Raw genomic sequence first — 21,955 nt, 5'->3', positions numbered from 1 at the left:
AGTATGAATTTGATAATGTCTTTAGATATCAAGAGATCTAAGATATGTTTTAACATAATTGTACTGTTTTAGGATGATGATGCAGCTCAAGGGGTTACCTCTGCCAATACATCAAATTTGGATGATTTCTACCCAGCAGAAGAAGACACCAAGCAAAATTCAAATAATACAAGAGGAAATGCCAGCAAAACACAGAAAGATACTGGTGTAAATGAAAAGGCAAGGTATGTTAAACTTTTGGCTTTCACTTTATAAAAATGTAGTGCTTGTTATAAGAGAAAGTTCCTGGTATTTTGTTTTATTTTGCTTAATGCTGTCATCAGATTTTATTGGGAATTCACAAATATAATGTCAATTTAATTATAGAGAGAAATTTTATGAGGCAAAACTACAGCAGCAACAACGAGAGCTAAAACAATTGCAGGAAGAAAGAAAGAAGCTGATTGAGATTCAAGAGAAAATTCAAGCTTTGCAAAAGGCATGTCCTGACCTGCAGGTAATTGAGAATTATTTCTTTGAGTTTGCTTGGGAAAAAAGGTGTTTAAAATCTAATGTTTAGGGATGAAATGTAATTTAGCACAGTGGTGTTTTGCCTAGCAAGTACTAGGTCCTGGGCTCAATTGCCAGTACTCCAAAAACAAAACAAAAGAACAACCAAGAAAACTAATGTCAGTTGATGATAGTCTGCCTTTTTCTGAGGTGTCAGATTTATATCTACTAATTTGGGGATTAACGGAATGGATGAAATAATGAAATGAGATGGGGATATACTTTACACTGAAATTGTGGGAATTGATTATTTTCATTCTTATACTTACTGGGCTAATTAGCCATTGATTCAGAACATGAGTAAGTGTTTATTATATTAAAATATTCTGGTTTGAACTTTATAATTATAGACCAGCATTTTTGTATTTTATTGACTTAGGATTATATAATAAAGCCTTTAAGTATCTTAAGTTTTCTTTTCCTTTGTGGTTTTTTTTTTTCCCCCCAAATCAGGATTGAACTTAGGGGCACTTAACCACTGACTCACATCCTCAGTCCTTTTTATATTTTGTTTTGAAACAGGGTCTCATTAAATTGCTTAGGTCCTTGCTAAGTTGCTGAGGCTGTCTTTGAACTTGTGATCTTCTTGCCTCGGCCTCCTGAGCTGCTGGAATTTTACTGGTATATGCCATTGCGCCCAGCCTCATCATAAATTTTGTATGAAAAACAATTACATATAGTTTAAATATAAAATATATATGCTTTTGCTTATTAAATAGTACTCTATAATATAGGGCTTGGGTTTGAACAGATAATAAGGTCCTGTCAGATAATCGGGTATAGGGTTGATAGGGGAATATAATAATAATTCTTTTGAGATCTTCATAAAATTTATTGGTTAGCTTTATTTTTAGTAATATTTTGTTTTTGAAGAAAGGGAAACATACCAAATGATAGGTTTCTATAAGACTGTTTATTTTCAAAACTCTTACCTTTTCTACATTATTTAATACTTTTGTCCTTTATCCCCAATCTAAATAATGTCCAGAGAAATATGTGACAGACTTAGGTTAGGTATACAAAATTTTGATCTAATTCCTTTGTTGCTCCTGAGTATTACCTTTCAGCTTAAATCTATATTTTCATCTTTGTTCTCTTTTGTTATCTTCATATGATGATTGCTTTTGAGGTCTGGTAATAACAGATTAAACATGTTGCTAAAACTCTAGAGAAATAATATACTATCTGCTTTTTTGAAAACAATATAATTACTTTAATACCTCATGATAGTTTTGCCAATTCTTTTTTAGCTCTCAGCCACTACTGTGGGTAATTGTCCCACAAAAAAATACATACCAGCTGTTACTTCAACCCCAACCATTAATGAAAATGAGACCAATACAAGCAAATCTGTTTTTGAACCTGAAGATTCTTCAGTAGTAGATAATGAGGTATGGTATAATTACTGTATTTCCTGAGTTAGTCTTACGTCATATCTTAAGAAGGGAACAATCTCTGTGAAACATAGGGTGTTTTGTTTTTGCAGTTATTGGATTGAATGTAGGGCTTCACACATGCTGGCAGTGTTCTACTTGAAATATGTTGTGTTTTTTGTCTTCTAGTTGGAGTAAAACATTTTTTTTTAATTATGCTGGCATTGTTCAAAATAATCATGCTCTTTATTAGCAAATACTTGGCAGAATTATACGTAAGAGGTTAGTTGTGCTTGGCTGGTATGTGCGAAACAGTGGATTCGATTCTCAGCACCACATATAAATAAATAAAATAAAGGTCCATCAACAACTTAAAAAAATTAAAATAAAGGAAAAAAGGGTAGTTGCAGCAAATACTAATCATTTAAATTAGAAAGACCTATCATTTGGCACTACATATAAACAATTTGTAGATAATTTTGTACCTTTTCCCAAATGGTTCCTGAAGTTTGAGTGCTGCTTATTTTCATTAAGAATTAATGATTGCCTAATGTTTTCTTATTCATCACTAAAATATTATTTTAACCTTCATAGATATCTATTGTCAAAAGAATAGAAAGAAAATAGAAAGTTTTGTCAAACCAACAATATTCTTTAAGGCTTTATTCATTAAACCTGCAGCAAATCCAAATATTTACTTGACTCTCTGATTTTTGAAACAATAGTTGTGGTCTGACATGCGACGACATGAAATATTAAGGGAAGAGCTTCGACAGAGAAGAAAGCAGCTTGAAGCGCTAATGGCTGAACATCAGAGGAGGCAGGGTCTAGCTGAAACTACATCTCCAGTGGCTGCGTCATTGAGAAGTGATGGATCTGAGAACCTGTGTACTCCTCAACAAAGTAGAACAGAAAAGTAAGAGAGTAGTTTAAATCATTTTTAAAATAACATCAACCTATAGGCAAGGCAGCCTCTTTTTCCCCTCCCCACCACAGCATAAATTTGCTATTTCATTGAGGCTAGTGCTTTAAGTATTTCCTTTGTGACTCAGTTTAACTGAATCCAGCCATTTTCTTTTTTAAAATCAAACTTTCTGAAATTATTATAGCAATTGATCAAATGGTGATAACAGATTTTCTAATGTCTATAAATCTTATTTCCTTAATTTTTAAGCCCATTCAAAGAAAATGCTTGATACTTTTGTTTTTCTGTTGGACCAGGAGAAAAATCAGTTTTTTACCTAAATTGAGTACTTGTAAGATTCTTGAGGATCTTAAAACAATTATTCAAAACAAGTTAATTGCTATACAGTAATATTTATATTTTAAATTTTGAAATCCAGATTTGTTGCGATTGTACATTTTCCTATTTCAGAAAGCATTTCTAAGCTGGGCATTGTGGCACATGCCTATAATCCCAGCTGCTCAGGAGGATTGCAAGTTCAATGCCAGATTCAGCAAGGCCCTAAGCAACTTAGCAAGAGACCCTGTTTCAAAACAAAATATAGAAAGAACTGGGGATGTGACTCAGTGGTTAAGTGCCCCTAAATTCAATCCCTGGTACCACCAAAAAAAAAAAAAAAAAAAAATCCTATTCTTGGAGTCCCATTCTGTGTTTTATTGATCAAACTATATCGTTAGTATTCTTTTCTGGCTATTACACATTTGTTCTTTTACAGCTTTCTTCAGATAGTTTTGATGAGCAGAACCATTGGTCTAGACTTGTACATTGTATTTTTAATTTTTTTAATGTTGCTGGGGTTTGAACCCAGGGCCCTGTGCCTGCAAAGCATGTTCTTAACTTTTGAGCTACATTCCTGGTCTACAGTTGGGCATCCTAAAACAGCAGCTATTTTAGATATGTGTCTATTTAAATTAAATTGAAGTGAAAAATTTACTTCCCATCAACCACATTTTAAGAGCCCATTATCTAAGTGTACGTAGCATCTGCTGTGTAATGCATCACAGATATAGACCATTACCAACATTCCACAAAGATCTTTTGGATAGCACTGAAGTAGAAAATTGTCACTCAAAGAAAAGTTGAGGGAGGTTTAGTTAAGGAAAAAAGTCCAAAGAGGCAGGTAGAGAGGAGCATACCTAGAATCCCATCTACTTGGGAGGCTAGTCTTAGCAATTTAACAAGATCTTTTCTCAAAAAATAAAAAGGGTTAGGATTATAGCTCAGTGGTAGACTCCTCTGGGTTTAATCCCTAGTACTGCTGAAAGAAACCCCCTAAAACAAAACAAGAAGTCCCAGGGGATGTGATTACTATTTTCATTCAATTGAAGAATTGTTTTGTAAAAGGCAAACTAATCTATATAACAGCAATTAGGAGAGTACCATTTATCTTATAGAGTTATGATTAAATGAAATTTTATATGTGTGTTTATGTGTAAATATGTATATGTATGATACTAAGTCTGGCACATAATTATTTTGAAGTATTTAGCTTACTTCCAGAATGATAACTGTTTTATATCTCTTAATCACTAGAACAATGGCAACGTGGGGAGGTTCTACTCAATGTGCCCTAGATGAAGAAGGAGATGAAGATGGTTACCTTTCTGAAGGAATTGTTCGGACAGATGAAGAAGAGGAAGAAGAGCAGGATGCCAGTTCTAATGATAATTTTTCTATGTATCCTCCTAACAGTGTGAATCACAATTCCTATAATGCAAAGGAAACTAAAAATAGGTTTGTTTGAGCATTTTAGTTTTTTGCTTGATTTTAAGTATCTCAGGTCTTTTTGACCCCAAGGAACTGTACAATTCTCCAAACTAACTCAGTGTCTTAAATTCAGTTCATTTATAGCACTGGCTACTCAAGAATTAGTGTAGACCCATAAGTAAAGGAGCTCAGTTCCACAAGAATGTCCTCATTTTAGATGTAAATGCCTGGTCCCCAGGATAACTGAACTTTGTCCAACTTGACTACAAATTTGGGAGTTCCCACCTCTCTTCAGGTTTGATATTTTGTAAGAACAACTCATAGAACTCAGGAAAACATTTACTTATATTTACTAATTGTAAAATATCCCACTCAAATACTATCAACTGAAAGAAATGCATAATGCAGTGTATGGGGTGAGGAGGTGTGTAGACATTCTGTGCCCTCTGAATATAGCACTTGCCCACACCTTGATATGCTTATCAACCTAGAAGCTTTCTGAACTACATTGTTCAGGGGTTTTTATAGGCATTTCATTACATAGGTATAATTGATGAAACTATTGTTGATTAAACTCAATCTCTATACCTTTTTCTCCTCTGGAGCCAGGGGATGAGTCTGAAAGTTCTAACCCTCTAAATGGACTGGTTGGTTTTTCTAGTGACCACTCATTTCCTTCCCGCTCATGAATGTATATAGGGCCCTCAAGGAGTTACTTCATTAGTATAAACCCAGATATGGTTGAAATGGACTTATGAATAACAAAAGACATTTTACCACTCAGGAGAGGCTAAGGGTTTTAGAATGTATGCTACGAACCAGCTTCAAAGACTATTTTTATTATTATATCACAGGGTATTGCTGCAGTAGGTCCCAGCTAGATTGGGTCAAGATTCATAATAAACTTTCAGCATTGCTAAATTAAGTAAAAATGAAAAATGATAGTGAAAAGATGTGTCAACAAAGATATTAATTGCATTGCTGGGCCTGGGGGTACACTGCCTATAGTCTTAGTTATTCAGGAGGCTAGGAGAGGATCACTTGAACCCAGTTCAAGACCAGCCTGGGCACCATAGAGAGACCCCTATCTCAAACTTTTTTATTAAAAATATTAACTGCATTACAATTTATAACTGAAAACATTTTTTCATGAATAAAAGATGATTAAATAGAACAGTTACTCTTGATGGAATGTTATGTGACTAAACTTAAAACATGAGGAAGGGAAGAGTGTGGTATAGTCAGTTTTTTATTTTGACAATACAGAGATAAATGGGCTCGTCTGTGTAAAAACATATTTGAAAAAGATTGGAAAGCAATTTTTAAAAATTGTGTAAAACTAGAAAATTGCAGGGTTTTTTTCCCTCTTTATATTTTATAAGTCCTTTGAACTTCAAGAGAATACTTGCTCAGAGACTAGGGTATCAGGTTCATGACTGTATTTTAAAAACCAAATTATTATATGCAATGACTTAAAGTTTTAAATCCTATGTTAGGTGGAAGAACAATCGCCCTTTTTCGGCAGATGGAAATTATCGCCCATTAGCCAAGACAAGACAACAGAATATCAGCATGCAACGGCAAGAAAACCTTCGGTGGGTATCAGAGCTCTCTTATGTAGAAGAGAAAGAACAGTGGCAAGAACAAATTAATCAGCTAAAGAAACAACTTGACTTCAGTGTCAATATTTGCCAGACTTTGATGCAGGATCAGCAGGTAAAATTTACTACGAAGTTAAGTTTTTCTTGTATTATTTTTGAAGCAATACAAATTTTCTTCAACTCATCAGTAACTGTTACCCAAATTTTTCTTTCAATAGACTCTGTCTTGTCTGCTGCAAACTCTTCTCACAGGTCCTTACAGTGTTATGCCAAGCAATGTTGCATCTCCTCAGGTACACCTCATAATGCACCAGTTGAACCAGTGCTACACACAGCTAACATGGCAACAGAATAATGTTCAAAGGTAATTGATTTCTTAGAAATGTGGAGACTGTTGAGTGTTAAAAGTGAGTGAGAATTTTATAGTTATCTTCTAGGAGGAAAGGGCATTAGCCAAATTGCATATTAATACATTCTCAATCACCTAAGAAATGGATAAACAGTGATTTACCTATTGCTTCCTGTTGATATTGTGGACTTTTGTTTATAAAATTCCGTATTATTGAATTGTATACTTAACATTGGGTGAATTGTATAGTGTGTAAGTTATGCCAGTAATGAAGCTATAAACCAAAAATTTATTTGTACCTGTTGTCTGACAGAAGTACTGCATTCAGTTCTTGTTCCAAAGGCTTGTAGAGCAAACATTTATTTGTTCTAGTACCAGAACAGTCCTGTGTGCTGTTGAATCATTTCTTACATGCATTCTTCCTGAATATACTTTATATAGATGATAATATAACTCATTTTAAAATTACTGAGTTACACTTTTGTAGGTTGAAACAAATGCTGAATGAACTTATGCGCCAACAAAGTCAGCATCCAGAAAAACCTGGAAGCAAGGAAAGAGGCAGCAGTGCATCACACCCTTCTTCTCCCAGTTTATTTTGTCCTTTCAGCTTTCCAACACAGCCTGTAAATCTGTTCAATCTGCCTGGATTTACTAATTTTTCATCATTTGCACCAGGTAAGTGACTGAAAACTAAAAGCAAAGGGGGGAAAAAAAAAAAGAGTTGGACATTATAATTTGTTTCATGGATTTTTAAAAATTTGTTCTGATTAGTTATAAATGACAATAGAATGCATTTTGACACATCATACATAAATGGAGTATGACTTCTCATTCTTCTGGTTGTATACAGATTATGTAATCATATATGGACATAGAGTAATAATGTCTGATTCATTATACTATCCTCCCTACCCCCAAATCCCCTCTTCCCCCTTCACTCTCCTGTTCCTAATCCAAAGTACCTCTATTTTTCCCAGGCCTGCCCCCACCCTTGTTGTGAATTAACATTCACATATCAGAGAAAACATTTGGCCTTTGGTTTATTGGGATTGGCTTAATTTGCCTAGCATGATATTCTCTAACTCCATTTACCTGTAAAAGCCTTATTTCATTTTTTGTTAAGGCTGAGTAATATTCCATTGTGTATATATACCATATTTTCTTTATCCATTCATCTGCTGAAGGGTGCCTAGGTTGGTTCCATAGTTTGGCTATTGTGAATTGAGCTACTATAAACATTGATATGATTGTGTCACTGCAGTATGCTGATTTTAAGTCCTTTGGGTATAAACCGAGGAGTGGGATAGCTGAGTCAAATGGTAATTCCATTCAAAGTTTTCTGAGGAATCTCCATACTGCATTCCATAATGATCATATCAATTTGCAGTCCCACCAGCAATGTGATTGTACCTTTTTTCCTGATATCCTCGCCAACACTTATTGTTGCTTTATTCTTGATAATAGCCATTCTAATTGGGGTGAGATGGAATCTTAGTTTTGATTTTCATTTCTCTTATTACTAGAGATGTTGAGCATTTTTTCATATATCTGTTGATTTCTTGTAGATCTTCTATGAAGTGTCTGCTCATTTCCTTAGCCCATTTATTGATTGGGTTATTTAGTTTTTTGGTGTTAAGTTTTCTGAGTTCTTTATCTGTCCTGGAGATTAGTGCTCTATCTGAGGTGCGTATGGTAAAGATTTTCTTCCATTCTATAGGCTCTCTCTTCATGTTATTGATTGTTTCCTTTGCTGAGAAGATGCTTTTTAGTTTGAATTCATCCCGTTTATTGATTGTTGATTTTACTTCTTGCACTTTAGGAGTCTTGTTAAAGAAGTCAGTTCCTAAGCTGACATGATGAAGATTTGGGCCTACTTTTTCTACTATTAGGTGCAGTTAGGTGCATGATCTCTTGTAGAGCCTATGTCCTTGATCCACTTTGAGTTGAGTTTTGGGCAGGATGAGAGATAGGGGTTAAGTTCATTTCATTAGTTATGGATTTCCAGTTTTCCCAGCACCATTTGCTGAAGAGGCTGTCTTTTCTCCAATGAATGTTTTTGGCGCCTTTGTCTAGTATGAGGTAACTGTTTATGTGGGTTTGTTTCTGTGTCTTCTATTCTTTCTGTTGGTCTATGTGTCTGCTTTAGTGCCAATACCATGCCATTTTTGTTACAATTGCTCTAGTATAGTTTAAAGTCTGGTATTGTGATATTGCATGGATTTTTAACATTCTATTTTGGAATGGTAGGAAATGTTTGCAAGGAAACAAACTTTTTTCTACATTGTTTCTTTTAATGAAAACAAGCTTAATAATATAGTTGCTAAAAAAATTAAGTAAATTACTTAATAAATGATTGCTTCAGCTATTTTTTAAGGGAGAGAATCCAGTGGCTGCTATAAAACAAGTACTATGTAAAGCATTAGGAGACTAAAGATGATTAACATAGTAGTCTTCTATAGAAACATCATATTTTGTTGGTAAGTGCATTTCTCTTAGGCTTTCAGTTATTGATAGTTGAAGGAGTGGGACAGATCCTTGCAGGAATTAAGAATCTATTGAGGAAGCTAAGAATGTTAATAAATGCTTGTAGTGCAGCGCCATGAGTGATATCGCTGTGGTGCAAAAACTTGGGTAAGTTAGTTTTTTTTTCTAGAAAAGGTGATATTTAAACTAATGAATGAATGGAATTTATTTCCAGAGAGATCAGAAAGGCAAGGGCTTTCTAATCAATGGAACCATTTAGAGTAACAAAGCAGTGAAATATTATATCACTTAGGGAATTTAGAGGTTGTTAAGTGTGACTAGTGATTAGGATCAAGGTAGGCTGAAGAGTGACAGAAGTCTTTTGTGATTGGCAAAAAAAAACTTAAAAGACTTTATACTGTAGACAAGAGGGGGCCATTGAAGGACTTGAAGCACATGTGAAATTTGTATTTTAGAAATATTATGCTGGTGATAGAATTGAGAATTGAAAAGGAAGGAACTCAGAGTACAGCTGGTAAATAGAAGACTTTTAGCAGTAATATTAGGAAAAAAAAATGACATCCTGATCTAAGGCATTGATAGTGATAAAGAAAAATGAGTAATTGAAAAGACATTTTAGAAATACAGTGAATAAGTAAATAAAATGAATCAGTTAAATAAAATGAATCATAAAGGAGAATTGTTGAAGGTGTTTGCAGGTGAATGTAGGAGGAGGAAAAAAGTTGGAAGAGCTTCGTGAACATATATTCATGTACCACAGTGTGTTTTCTTAACAGGATTTTCAAGATGGTGGCATTAAAAAATTGAACAAGCACTTTTAGTTCTAGATTGTGAATACTGACAGCAAACATTGAGTAGACTTTTAAGTGATAAATGAGAAGTTGCCCATTCTATTCCTTTTCACTGTAATACTCTTTATATCCACTCCAATACTGTCAATAATTGTTCATTCTTTATAAATGGGTTCAGTATTGTGAAGCCTTCCTCTCCAAGTTGTTAATAATCCTATGCAAGGCTCTGATACATAGCACTGTTTGGTAAGTATTTAATTATACTTTGTTTGCCTAATCAGAGTGGAAAAAATATAATCTTAGACTCTTGCATACCTGAGATATAACTCGCTCTTACTAGACCTGTGATCTCTAGCCTATTTTCTCATGGTAAAATAAGTTTAGTATCAATTTTATAGTGTTATTTTGGATATTAAATGAAATAACATGTAAAATGCCTAGTTGGGTCTGGTGTCCTGTAATAATTTGATAAATATCATTTATCAATACTACAACTTTTAGTCCTTTAGGAGGTGAGGATTATTAATCATCTTTGTATACCAATGATTGACCTATGAACAGTGATTAAATAAATGAACATTAATTTATTAAGTGAACAATTTTATGTTTGGGTGGGTTTGAGTATCACTTTTAATTAAAAATATCTAATTTTATTTAAAGCTAAAGCCATTTCTTTATTGTTCTGTTACCCATTGCTTTTATTTTTTAGGTATGAATTTCAGCCCTTTATTTCCTTCTAATTTTGGAGATTTTTCTCAGAATATATCTACATCCTCTGAACAGCAGCAACCTTTAGCCCAGAATTCTTCAGGGAAAACAGAATACATGGCTTTCCCAAAACCTTTTGAAAGCAGTTCCTCTATTGGAGCAGAAAAGCAAAGGTACTTGATTGTGAACATGACTTGTTATTTGCTGAAGCATTCACTTTTATAATTATATGTAGTTTTGTGTAATTTGAAAACATAATGGAGGATGTTTGTGATGGTTTGGTTTGATAGTGTTGGAAATAAACTTTTACATCTTGCTCGATATCTCTCAGACATATTGTATCTGCTGGTAACCCTAGTCTAAGAGTAGTTCAGAATTTTGGTAGAGGATATTCTGTGAAATTTAGTTTGGAAGGATAGGACCCGACCCATAGTGTTTTGTCCTTGATTATTTTGTCTGTAAGGTTAAAAGGGTTCACTGTTCACTGACTTAGGACTAGAAACTAATATTAACTACTGGATGATATTTGTTAAGTGATGGTCCCATTATTAGATTTATAGCCTCTGATTAGAATCAGTTTCTAAAGACCATTCAGATACAGTATTGACTATGAACATTATGAAAACAACTTGTCTGGAAAATTTTGGTGGTACATGGTATCAGTCATTAGTTAGGATTTCATTTTCTTTCTCATTTGTTTTTTAATGTGACACAAATAGTGTGAAAGATTAGTTAGCTTGGCTTAAGGCAGTCATTCTTTAGGCATTTTTATAGCTACATAAATAATATTTTACCAATAGTGTGAATTCCCAAAATTATTTTGATAGTTAGCTGGTGAAAATCTTATAGCTTTTTAATTGTTATTAGTTTCAGAAAAAGTTTTATACTCTGTCAGAAACATCTCTTATAATTTGCTGTCCAAGTTCCTTAAAAAAAAAAAAAAAAAGCACATTGCCAGTTGCAGTGGTGTAGTTGAGCATGGTGTTACGATGCACTCCTGTAATCCCAGTGATTCTGGAGGCAGAGGCAGTTCTGCAAGTTGCAGGGCAACCTTAGCAGTTTAGTGGGACTGTCTCAAAACAAAAAATTTAGAAAAAGGGCTGGGGATGTAGCTTAATGATAAAGTGTCCCTGGATCCAATTTCCAGTACCCCTGCTCCCCCAAAATTCACATTCCATTTCCTTTTATCTATGTGATTGAACATGTCTCAGCCTCTTAATTTACCTTTTGATACTAATTGTTATGAACTTTTAGGGATTTTTTTTTCTTTTAAAACTTGATTAGCCAAAAAAATTTTTTAATAGAATTCCAACTTTGTAATCACCTGTAGGAATCCTGCGAGTGACCTTCTGGACTTTGTGGACTCTTTATTAGTTGGGTTAACCATTTTTTCTTATTAACTTTGATGTTGCTTTATTAAAGTTTTTTTCATCAGAACTGACTACAGTGTTAAGTGCACTGTTGCCATTCAGAAAGATGGTGCAATGAATCTCCATCAAGTGAACATTTATTCAAAACTTCAGTGATTGGGGCTTCATATTAATGAATTTCTCTACTTCATTATTATCAATGTTTTATATATACTTGATAGTAAAAATTCATCCTAAAATTATTTTAGTTTTGCATTAAGTATTTATATCATTTTTAGAATGGATTTGGATATTTTAGATATTTTTACCTACCTCTGATTAGACAGAACTTGTCTCCTAAAATCTCAACTATCATAGTTCCCTGAATTAAATAACTAAAGATAATATGTTCAGTTTTGAGCTGGGGCCAGAAAACTTTTCCTGTAAAGTTGATAGGTAGTAAACATATTAGACTTTGCAGGCCATATGGTGTCATCATAGCCAGGTTTCTATCCCTTTTTTACATAGAAGCAGCCACAGATAAACTGAAACTTGTAAGTGTGGTGATAGTTCAATAACAAATTTATGGGTACCATAATTTGAATTTATATAATTTTAATGTGTCAAATATTTTTCTTTTGATATTTTCTTCAACCATGTAAGAATATACCATTTCTGTATTATGTGTCAAAATGCATTCTACTGTCCTGTATAATTAATAACATTTAAAAAATTTTTTTAAAATGTCTATCTCTTGGCCAATAGAGAAATAGGTATCAGGCTGAATTTGTCCTGTAAGCTGTGGGTTTCTAACCCTTGTCTTGAGTTAAACCCTGTGGGCAGTGTCTCCCAAATTGTTCTTTGGAATACTGTTGTCCTTGTTAGGTTCTGTGATAAAAATTTGTAGACTTTTTGCCCACCAGTACTCTTAAGACATTTATAAAAGCACATTGACATAGTAAAAATTCTGAGAAATCCTACATACCTATATTAAATTTTGTTTTGCCCTTTGCCCCCAAGTTTAGATGACAGTGAATTCCTTTTAAATATTAAGGAATGCCAGCATTCAGCAAATAAAATTTGGGAAATGACACTAGACCAACAGAACTAGACTATACTTAATGAATAGAGTTAAGTAACCAGTTGATTTCACAAATTCTCGTTCTGTTTGAAGTGCTTTAAATGAGAGATCTGTGTTTGTTCCTGAACCCTCTGCTATAGCGCTTCTTCAACTCTTCCCTGAACATTTTTTTCCTTGTGTGTGCATCTTCCCTTGATTTTTCTTTCCTTCTTTCTTTCATGTTAGATCCTTTGCTTTTGAGCTTTTGCCAGGAAAAATGGTTTAATGAGAAAAGTTCAAAATTAAAGTTTCAAGTAATCTATAATATGTAGTACTTGCACATTTAATGCATATTTTATGAAAACATTTCATAGACTGTTGAAGATTTTATTCACCTAAATCTACTCCTTAGTAAACTAGTTTTGAAGTTTTCAGTTATTAAATTTATAGTGTGATTTCTAAATCTTGTTTTCATTGGTAAGGAATCAGAAACAGCCTGAAGAGGAGGTAGAAAACATTAGGACGCCATGGTTATTTGACCAAGAAGGGGAAGTAGAAAAACCATTTATCAAGCCTGGATTTGCAGTGTCTGTTGAGAAAACTACAAATAGTAACCGCAAAAATCAGTTAGATACAAGCAGGAGAAGACGCCGGTTTGATGAAGAATCATTAGAAAGCTTTAGCAGTATGCCTGATCCGGTAGATCCAACAACAGTAACTAAAACATTTAAGCCAAGAAAAGCATCTGCACAGGCCAGCCTGGCATCTAAAGACAAAACACCCAAATCAAAAAGTAAAAAGAGAAATTCTGCTCAGTCGAAAAGCAGAGTTAAAAATATTGGTAAGTACTGAAATTTGTTGAATGTTGATCAACATAAGTTTTGGTAACCTTACTGTCATGTTGACATTTAATTTTATTATGATTAGATGGACAGGCTATGTATATTCTAGATATAGCTTCAACAGTCATATTTAGTTATCTTTATTATTTTGAAATATTTTGAAACATCGTTTATTCTAATTTTCTCTCATTCATTCAGGTGATTTCAGAGTCCTGGGGCAATAATTTTATTTTATTTTATTGGTAAACAGGGATTGAACCCAGGGGCACTTTACCACTGAGCTGCATCCCCAGCCTTTTTTAATTTTTTTATTTGTTTGAGACAGGGTCTTGCTAAGTTGCTTTGGGTCTTGCTAAATTTGCTGCAGTGGTTCTTAGACTTTAATGTGTCATACAAGACTCCTTCAGAATCCTGTTTTAATTGTAAATTCTGGTTCACTTGGTCTTGAAGGGTCCTGAGGGTCTGCATTTCTAGCAGATTCAGGTATTGCCAATATTGGTCTGTGGAGCACACCTTGAGTAGCAGGGTTTTAGATAAAAACCCTTAGCCAATTGAGAGCCATGTCTACCTAAGCCTAGAAATGTTATGATTGGAGTTTTTCCGAACACCTTTATTCTGAGGAATTATGACTCCGTATACACAATCCAGCTTTTTAAGGCAGAGTTTGACATTCTGATCTTTATACTTTGTTCTTTCATATTTAGTTTATAAATGCCTGCCAACACATATATTTGTATTTGTTCAGGCATTCAGGACCCTCTGTTGAGAGTCCGCCTTAATCATACTTACAAAAGTAAAAGATTCAATAGCTAATCATACTTACAAAAGTAAAAGATTCAATAGCAGAATCAAACAATATCTAGCAAAATCAGATTAAAATGTAGCAGAATCAAATTAGTCAGCTAAATCCTTGCTGTTCAAAATGTGAACCATGGACAGGCAACATTGACATCATCTGGGAACATAAACAAAAATGCAGACTTTTGTGCCCCCCCATTCCAACTATACATTGTACATTTTTAAAATTATGCATTTTACCAAGATGCCTTGCTGAGTTTTTCAGTTAGCAGATATTTGATGACGCTTTATCAGGCCTACTTCCTGTTTTGATATTCTTGAGAAGGAATAGGAGCATAGTCCAGATCTTCCTCCTCTTTCTTCTCTTTTTGGAAAAATTGGAGTTGTTAATATACTGACTTTAGGGTTTTAATTCTTACGAATCTTATTTCTTTCCTCCATTCTTTCCAATAAAGACTCATTTTAAACAGATATAAAAAACGAGGTAATCCCAGTGCAGTGGCACAAATCTGTAATCCCAGTGGCTCAGGAGGCTGAGGCAGGAGGATCACAAGTTCAATTTAGTGAGATCCCTATCTTTAAAAAAAAAAAAAAAAAAAAAAGAGCAAGGCAAGGCCTCAATAATTTGGCTGGTAAAAATGTGTGTGTGGGTGGAACAGAGCCCTTTTTAAATTCAGACAGTTTATTGCTTATATAAACAGAGAAAAGAAGAGTAACCAAAGATGGCAACTCCTTTGTCTCACACCTGCAAAGAGCAACACTGAAACAAGAGGGTCCAAATGGCCGTTGCAGCAAGAGTGCTCTTGGCCCTTCTTCTCACCTCCAGGGCTAACAAATCTTGCTCCTTGAAGCTACTAAAGGATAGGGTGTTACTGAACAGCTGTGTGGAAGTCCTCTCCACCCTTGCATATGGGAGAGCATTAGCTTTTGCAGCTGAGGAGTAACTTCTTGTTTTGGAAGGCCAGTGACTTGCTAGCCAGAATTTTGCTTGATCCTAGGGAAGAGCTTACCCTTTATATTCAACAGGCCACCATTAAAGCCTGCCCAGCATTTGGGTTTAGCCTTGAGTGCAGGTAAGAGTCATGGCCCTTGTATCTAAATGTATATAAAGTGGACATTGCAATTGGAGAGAAGATGTAGAAGTGTACCTCTGAAACAGATGAAACTAGTAAAAACAATTATTGAAGGAAATATGCATTTGAAGAAAAGAATAAGGATGTGGGCAGATTGAATTACAACATTAAATTGTTTAAACTAAGTCTTTTTAAATGTTTATATTACTTGAGAAGGAGGATGAATATTTTAAGTTCTAAATCTAGACCTAGAAAATCAAGGGGAAGAATTTTGTCATTACACTGAAAAAAAGTACTAAGATAAATCATGAGGAAAAGAGTTACAGACATAAGGGCAAATCTTTGGAGACGTGATATATAAAGAGTTCTAAAGGAGAAGAAAGGTAGAAAAATAATAATTAAATAGTAAAGAAGGTGAAGAAATAGTTGATGCATCGGAACAGCTGACTATTGTCCCGTCAGGAGGGGAAAACACATACATCTATGTAGTATCAAGAAAAATTCCTGAATTCCAAGATAATCGTAAAAATCTCCCATACAAAAGAGCCAGTTACATTAAAAAAAGAAAGAAAAGCCCAAACTAATATCTGGAAATCCTAACTTTCCATATAAGTAAAAATGGAAGAAAGTGAATAACCCATAGATAGTCAAAACAGGACTACAATTTGAGAATCCCGAATCATTCAAGAGAGCTATCACCTGTAAGAATGAAAAGAAGATTTTGGTGTATTTTGTCTGAAGAAAAACCATAGAAACAAAATATGATTGAGAATAGAGTTACCTTTATATGGAGGAAGGTAAAAAACAGAAGTAACATTTCAATAAATAAAAATATAATCTCAGTATAAAAGTAAAAATAACAGCAAATTGAATCTGCCAGTATATTAAAAGAATATCAGATAATTGTTATTAGGGGTAATTTCAGAAACAATCAATTATGTTTCATTACCAGGAAATTTGTGAATGTTATCAAAAGGACAAAAGTCATAGCAGATTAGATAAAATCTGAAGGCATTCCTAATGAAATTTCTAAATAAAATAGACATAAGAAAGCAGTTCTTTAAATATAATAAAGGCTCTTAGCCAGTGCTGATCATAAGAACCACTGTAAGTAGAAATACTCCAAAAATACTTCTGTCAAAATTAGGAAATAAACAAGGATTTTTCTCTCTACTATCATCATTGTTCAGCATTGTTTACAAAACATCATGACCAGAAATTAAATAATTGGAATAAATATTAGAGAAAAAGGGAAACATTTTATGCATATATATATATATATATTAAAAAAATTTTTTAGTTGTAGATACAATACCTTTATTTTTACTCATTTATTTTTATGTGGTACTGAGGAATGAACCCAGTGCCTCACATATGCTAGGCCAGTGCTCTACTATTGAGGCACAACTTTAGCCCCATTTATTTTTTCTGATGGTAATTTTTGTATATCAAGAAAGCTCAAGAGACACTGGAAAGTAGTAGAATAACAAGGTAAATTTTTAAAATGCCTGATTATTAAATAAGCATGCAAATATTTTTTTTATTAACAAAGTATCACATCTACAAAAACCTGTAAAAGATTTTTAATAACATGAGAAGAGATTTAATAAATGTCCAAGTGCAATGGTTGCACTCCTATAATCCGAGCGGTTCAGGAGGCTGAGATAGGAGGATTGCAAGTTCAAAGCCAGCCTCAGCAACCTAGTGAGGTGCAACTCAGTGAGACCTTGAGACCCTGTCTTTAAATAAAGTACAAAAAAAGGGGTGGGGGTGTGGCTCAGTGGTTGAGTTCAATCCTCAGTACCAAAAAAAAAAAAAAAAAACTTTAATATATGCAAAAATCTAGCCATATTCTTAGATGGGAATGTATAACATTAAATACCAGTCGTCTTTAATTTAAATACTTAATACTTAGTTTGGTTCCATTTTGAATTCCTGTGGATTGATTTCGAAATTGAAAAATAAATCTCAAAGTTTATGTGGAAGGATGAATATCTAAGAACAGTCAAGACTAGATGAAAAATTGGAGCAGAATTGCCTTACCAGATCACTAAACATCTTCTATAACTTATATGGCTAAAAGAATGAAAATGTCATTAACACAGATGTGTTGAACTGATAGAAGAGCAAAAAAAAAAAAAAAAAAAAAAATCTAGTAAATATGAGGATTTAATATAGTGGCCAATGCGCATTTTAATTCAGTGAGAAAAGGGTTGGTATAATCAATTACCCATGTAAAACCACAACAAAAATAAGTTGAATTCCTACCTAGTATCATATAGCACTATGAATGTGGGAAAGGAAAACAAAAAACTTAGAAGGAAAATGTAGTACAATATATTTATAACCTGAGGGTGGTAAGGCCTTTTAAACCAAGACATGTTGTATAAAATGTATAATAAATAAGGCAGGCAGGCCAGGGTTTTAGCTCAGTGGTGGAGTGCTTGCCTTGCAGGTATGAGATACTAGGTTCTATCCTCAGTACCACATAAAAAATAATAAAGGTATTGTGTCCTTCTATAACTAAAAATATTTAAAATAAATAAATAAGAAAGGCAGACATATTTGACTAATGCCCAATTTTCTTTATTATGGATATTTATATAGATTGGATATGATTCTTATTTTTCCATTAGGAAAATTGTTAACTTGGAATCTGGTAGAGCATTTGGGTGCTATGAAATCTGCCTTGTACTGTATTTTGAATTGGGATATAGTGTTAAAAGGCAAGTGTCAAATAGTGAAGTGGTAGAATTTATTACTGTTACCATATGCTTCCAAAGATTATACTGCAAGATACTCCAAGATACATTATTTAGTGTATTATGTTCAGTTGATACCAGGCCTTCATAGAAACTATAAATTGAGTTACTTGAACTGTTTCACTATGGAAATCAGTTTCTCTTTCAGTTTGAGTTAGTTACAACTGATAACAGCTGTCACTATTTTTTTTTTTTAAACTAAAGGATATGAAAGTGCCAGTATGTCCAGCACATGTGAACCTTGCAAAAGTAGGAACAGACATTCAGCTCAGACTGAAGAGCCTGTTCAAGCAAAAGTATTCAGCAGAAAGAATCATGAACAGCTGGAAAAAATAATAAAATATAGTAGGTCTACAGAGATATCTTCAGGTATGTTCTTTTTTAAAATTTGCTTTAATTTAAAGATTTCTTCATCTTAGATTTGAAAAGCCATATTAAAACAATTTTTTAAATTACACTATCATGCATTTCTATCATGTATGAGATTTTATGTAGTAGAGAGTATAGTACACATTCCTTGATATTAAGAAATGTAAACTATAATTACTTTGTGTTGTGATAGTGATACTTTTTGGACACAGTAAATTTCTTCCTAAGCAAACCATGAATCATTGACATTAATATGGAATACTCAATTTGAAATTCCCAAATCTTATATAATTAAAGGTTTGATACAAAATCCTGCTACTCCTGTGCTTACAACTTTTGTCTTTCCCATGCCTATTGGAATAAAGCATGAATGCCTTAATATAACATATATGTCCACTGAAGTCTTGGTTCCACCTTGCTTCTCTAGATTCATTTCTCACCACCTTGAACTTTATTCTTTCAGTGGCAGGTATCTAAGGTTTTCTCATGTCTGTTACACGCTGTTTCTCACCTTACCAGTTGTATTTTCTGCCTCAAGTCCTTTTTTGCTCTTTATAAGCCCTCTTCACTGCTAGACTCTTACCTAAATTTGTACTTGGAACCCTGAAATTATATTTGAATTCAAGCCAGAATAACTTCCATTTCTCCTTTTTGTTTCCATTGGAGCCTGTAAAGACCCACTTTGTTGCCTATGTAAACCTATTTTGTTGCCTGTATCATACTATGTAGTATTTACCTAGTTAAATATCTCTGTCACCTTTCCAAGTCCCTTGGCAACAGATAATGTATGTCTTAAATTTCAGCATAATACCAGATATGTGGTAGACTCAATGGAGTCATACGTATTTGCCACCATTTTTGTTTAAATAAGTACTGGTACTTTCCTGATTTATAAGGAATGTCTCAAATATGGAGCAGGAGTCAGTAATTACAGACTCATAGTCTAATTTGTCAATAAGGCCTAGGTGAAATTATATATATTATGCTTTATTATTGAAATTGTTTTTTCAAAATGGATTTAAGTTATTTTCAGAATTATTTATATATCTCATTGAGACTTATAATGCTGTTGGCTTTCCATTATTTTAGATGAGGAATCAGAGAGAGGGTACTATTTTTTCTATCACTTATAAAGAACTGGTAATATAAATTGGTTCAACTTTTCCAGAAGTCATGCCCTGAACCCAATATTTGTTCTATTTGGAATCTATCCTAAGGAAACAGAGTGGAAAAAAAAAAAAAAAAAATCAGCATTTAGTGTTGTGTGAACAGTAGTATGATTCCCACTATATGTAAACAGAAATGTGAATAAAAAAAAGACTGGAAGAAAGTGCATCAAAATGTTAATGTTTAACCATATTCTATAAGTTCTAAGACTTTTAATAATTAATATACTTAGATAATAAAAAAGAACCATCACATTTGCTTATATTTTGAAATGACTTTCTCCAGCTCATATTGTTAGAGATGGTAGTGCTGAACTTTGAACCATTAAGTCCAGGATCCTTTAAACAGAAATAAGAGTTCTGTTGTTCTGAATCCAGAATTTTATCAAAATTATAATTTTCATCTCCTTTCATTTTCTTTACCAAATAGTAACATCTTCAAAGAGTAAACAGTTGGGTGGAGGTTGGGGAAGCGTACTAAATTGAAAGGCATTACTTCAATAATTGATAATCATAGTGGTATGTTAGATCTTATTATTGTCATTTGAAAACATGTAATGCTTAAATTTTGGTGAGTTTAAAAATGTTTTGAGTTTACTACTCCCTTACATTCCCCAATGAGATTCTTTTCATTTTAACCTTTCTCTAAAATTTCCTGTTCATTTTATGCTAACACTTGTTACTCTACCCATATTATGTGATTATTAGAGTGTAACAACTGCTAGTATGGAATTATGCAGGTCTTTTCTCTTATAGGAGTTATATAAGAGGTTCATATTAATGTTTATGCTTCATAAAAATGAATGATAAAAGTTTATTATGATAGTCATCATCAGTCACAGTAATGTACGTCTATAATAGTAAACCTTTTGAGATTCTCCCTAATTGAGATTATTTTTAAATAGAACATAAATCATACCTTGTGATAACATTTCACTTCAGGCAAACTTTTAAAAATTTTGCTTATTTCTTTTTTCATTCACTTATTCATATTATAGACCCTGTCTTTACTACTCATACACATTTTATGTTCATCCTTATGTCTGCCCTTTCCTACAGCACATGCTAGGAGAATACTACAGCAATCTAACAGAAATGCATGCAATGAAGCGCCAGGTAACAATCTGCTTAGTTTTGGTGTCCACTTTTGTGAATTTTTTTCCCATTGGTCCTAAAATTCTTATATTGTTCTGATTTTTTTTTACAGTTTAGCTTAGTGTATATGTTATGTGACTATTATAAAAATGAAAAAGTTCATATTCATAAAATTCTGAAGTCTTCAATTCTTGATTGGTGAAATTGGCTGCTTTTCTTGTTTTGCAGTTAGTGTGTGAAACCTAACCAACACATTTATAAGGGTAAAAGAAACCATTTTCAAGATTTTAGTGTTTTAAAGTTATTTATTTTATATTTCTTGAATATTTAAAAAAGCATTAATATTTTTGAAACGAATATAGATGTTTTATATTATAGTTATTTTTTATCACCAGTAAATATCTATTGAAAAATAAGCCATCAAACAAAAATGACTATGATAAAGATACATGATGGAAATTAGAAAAATTCAGAACAACTATTTTGTTCTCTAAACTATTTTGATTAAATATAGTTCTGTATGGTTTAGCATTGTTAATATTCTTCAACTCCTACAACATGATCGAAAAATGAAAGCCTTTTTGAACCTTTAGGAAACTGTAAAGACAGCAAAACAAGGACCCAGAACTGACAGAGCTGAAGATGTGTCAGTGGTAATTCTAAAGAAAAGAACTCTCAAAATAAGATCAGAGACGCTTGACTGAGATTAGGGACTTTTATAGCAAAAGCGAATTAATTATGATCTAGGAGGAGAAATTGGCATACACTTTCCATCAGTTAACTGTAGAAAGGAAGGAAGGATGATGCTTATGATTGGCATAATTCATTGTTTAGAAATAATTTTTTAAATTTAGAGTGACAATTTTATCACAGAGATATTAAAGATGTCATTAAATCCTTTGCTCTTTTATA

At 33.2% G+C, this 21,955-nt stretch overlaps 1 protein-coding gene across 19 annotated transcripts in view; it reads left to right on the top strand.

Annotated features, from left to right (window-relative positions):
- The window catches only part of PCM1 (pericentriolar material 1), a 100,468-nt gene that overhangs the window by 41,050 nt on the left and 37,463 nt on the right, over nt 1-21,955 (top strand). For 15 of the 19 annotated variants that reach the window (XR_013764208.1, XM_079142703.1, XM_079142701.1 and 12 more), the window contains 12 exons: nt 73-224; nt 367-496; nt 1,800-1,940; nt 2,648-2,838; nt 4,420-4,620; nt 6,090-6,309; nt 6,413-6,558; nt 7,031-7,221; nt 10,531-10,702; nt 13,421-13,779; nt 18,618-18,782; nt 21,008-21,064. Coding sequence is in view for 18 of the 19 variants with exons in the window: in XM_079142703.1 (XP_078998829.1) it covers nt 73-224; nt 367-496; nt 1,800-1,940; nt 2,648-2,838; nt 4,420-4,620; nt 6,090-6,309; nt 6,413-6,558; nt 7,031-7,221; nt 10,531-10,702; nt 13,421-13,779; nt 18,618-18,782; nt 21,008-21,064 (2,125 nt within the window). In the remaining variant the exon portion in view is untranslated. The remainder of the gene's footprint in view (nt 1-72; nt 225-366; nt 497-1,799; nt 1,941-2,647; nt 2,839-4,419; nt 4,621-6,089; nt 6,310-6,412; nt 6,559-7,030; nt 7,222-10,530; nt 10,703-13,420; nt 13,780-18,617; nt 18,783-21,007; nt 21,065-21,955) is intronic. The other 4 variants (XM_079142716.1, XM_079142717.1, XM_079142710.1 and 1 more) reach the window with 1 other exon arrangement.

The sequence above is a fragment of the Sciurus vulgaris genome, assembly GCF_902686455.1.
Source record: "Sciurus vulgaris genome assembly, chromosome: 5".
Classification (NCBI taxonomy): domain Eukaryota; kingdom Metazoa; phylum Chordata; class Mammalia; order Rodentia; family Sciuridae; genus Sciurus; species Sciurus vulgaris.
The sequence above is the reverse complement of the archived record's forward strand: the minus strand, read 5'-3'. Positions and strand labels throughout refer to the sequence as shown.